Raw genomic sequence first — 1463 nt, 5'->3', positions numbered from 1 at the left:
TTCGCTTTCTTAGGGAATCAATAAAATCTTATCAGGTTGCCCTGGGTTAAAAGCCTCTACATCTCTCGTAGTGACCTACAGCTTTCTGTTCTCTTAGTGGGAATAATGTGACGGCAGCAGAATCCTGACTGATCTGTCTCTTGTTCTGCAGGTCTTGTTTCAGGTCTAGGATGGGGCGGTCCTCCAAAGACAAGCGGGACATATACTACCGTCTGGCTAAGGAAGAGGGCTGGAGGGCCAGGAGCGCTTTCAAGCTGCTGCAGCTGGACCACCAGTTCAACTTGTTTTCAGGTGAGACCTTCAGGCCACCAGAACCACAACAGGATAGGATGAATACAGCACATTTTATTTCAGTCTGTCGCTAAACAACATGAAGTACTGTTTATTTGTGGAATGAAAGGAAAGGAATAGATGCGCCAGTATTTCTTCAAAGATCTAGAAAGTCTGGGTGGCAATGAACCCATTTTTAATCTGATATCCCAAAATAAACTCCAGTTTGCCCTTCAGAAGCAAACACAGTCCATCTGTGTGCATCTTAACCTCAGTCTCAGTGCAGCTAGCGTCAGAGGTTCTTCAAAGAATCTCTGAGGCCAGAGGTTCTCTAAAGAACCTCTGGTGGTGGAATGTTGTTTGCATCACCATGGAGACAAACAACATCCCAGCATTCTGATTGATCCTTCATCTGGACATGGAGGCAGGATGGACCGGCTGGAGACCTACCAGGACATGGACATCCACCTGGACAGAGAGGAGAGCATGGAGACTCTGGAGGAGCTGCAGAGATCCACAGCTCAGGAGGAAAATCCTTCTCTTGGAATAACTATTAGTTGTGAACTCTGAATGTCTAGTTGTTATGGAAGAAAGCCAGAACTCTGCTTTCATTTTGCTACAATCTATGTGGGAGATTCAGTAAAACATGTGAAGGCACCTGGACCACATCTTGTAAAAGAGACTAAAGGGCCTAGTTGGAGGTTCACCTTCCAGCTTTCAGCAGAACAGTGACACAGACATCCAGCCGGAGCTGCAGTGGAATGCTTTAGATCAATGTGTGTGTGTGTGTGTGTGTGTGTGTGTGTGTGTGTGTGTGTGTGTGTGTGTGTGTGTGTGTGTGTGTGTGTATATATGCATATCAGTGACGTGCGGTGAAGTTCAATCCTGGTGAGGCACTGACTTACGACTTTACACTATGCATGTTATTGGACGTACAGAAATTTCGCGCAGGCATATAATGCGAAATTATATGCCTAATCATTTACATGTCATCTATAGCCGCGTTAACTCAGTGAAACTTAGAAACGTAGGTATTAATTTTGTGCTATGATCCACAGCAAAGGGAAAGAGGTATTCGCCAAGCTACACGCAGACTCGTTGCCATAGCAACTGACAATAATGCCACTTCATGTTTTAGGATTTAACACCAAAAAAACATTCAAGAATTTTGCACACAGAACAAAACATTTAGT

The 1463-nt window shown here is 44.6% G+C and overlaps 1 protein-coding gene across 1 annotated transcript in view; it reads left to right on the top strand.

Moving 5' to 3' along the window:
* The window catches only part of ftsj1 (FtsJ RNA 2'-O-methyltransferase 1), a 12934-nt gene continuing 11471 nt past the window's right edge, over nt 1-1463 (top strand). Inside the window, exon 1 of the mRNA XM_008402579.2 lies at nt 1-291. Coding sequence (XP_008400801.1) covers nt 171-291 — 121 coding nt within the window. The 5' untranslated portion in view covers nt 1-170. The remainder of the gene's footprint in view (nt 292-1463) is intronic.

The sequence above is a fragment of the Poecilia reticulata genome, unplaced genomic scaffold (assembly GCF_000633615.1).
Source record: "Poecilia reticulata strain Guanapo unplaced genomic scaffold, Guppy_female_1.0+MT scaffold_240, whole genome shotgun sequence".
Classification (NCBI taxonomy): Eukaryota; Metazoa; Chordata; class Actinopteri; order Cyprinodontiformes; family Poeciliidae; genus Poecilia; species Poecilia reticulata.
The sequence above is the reverse complement of the archived record's forward strand: the minus strand, read 5'-3'. Positions and strand labels throughout refer to the sequence as shown.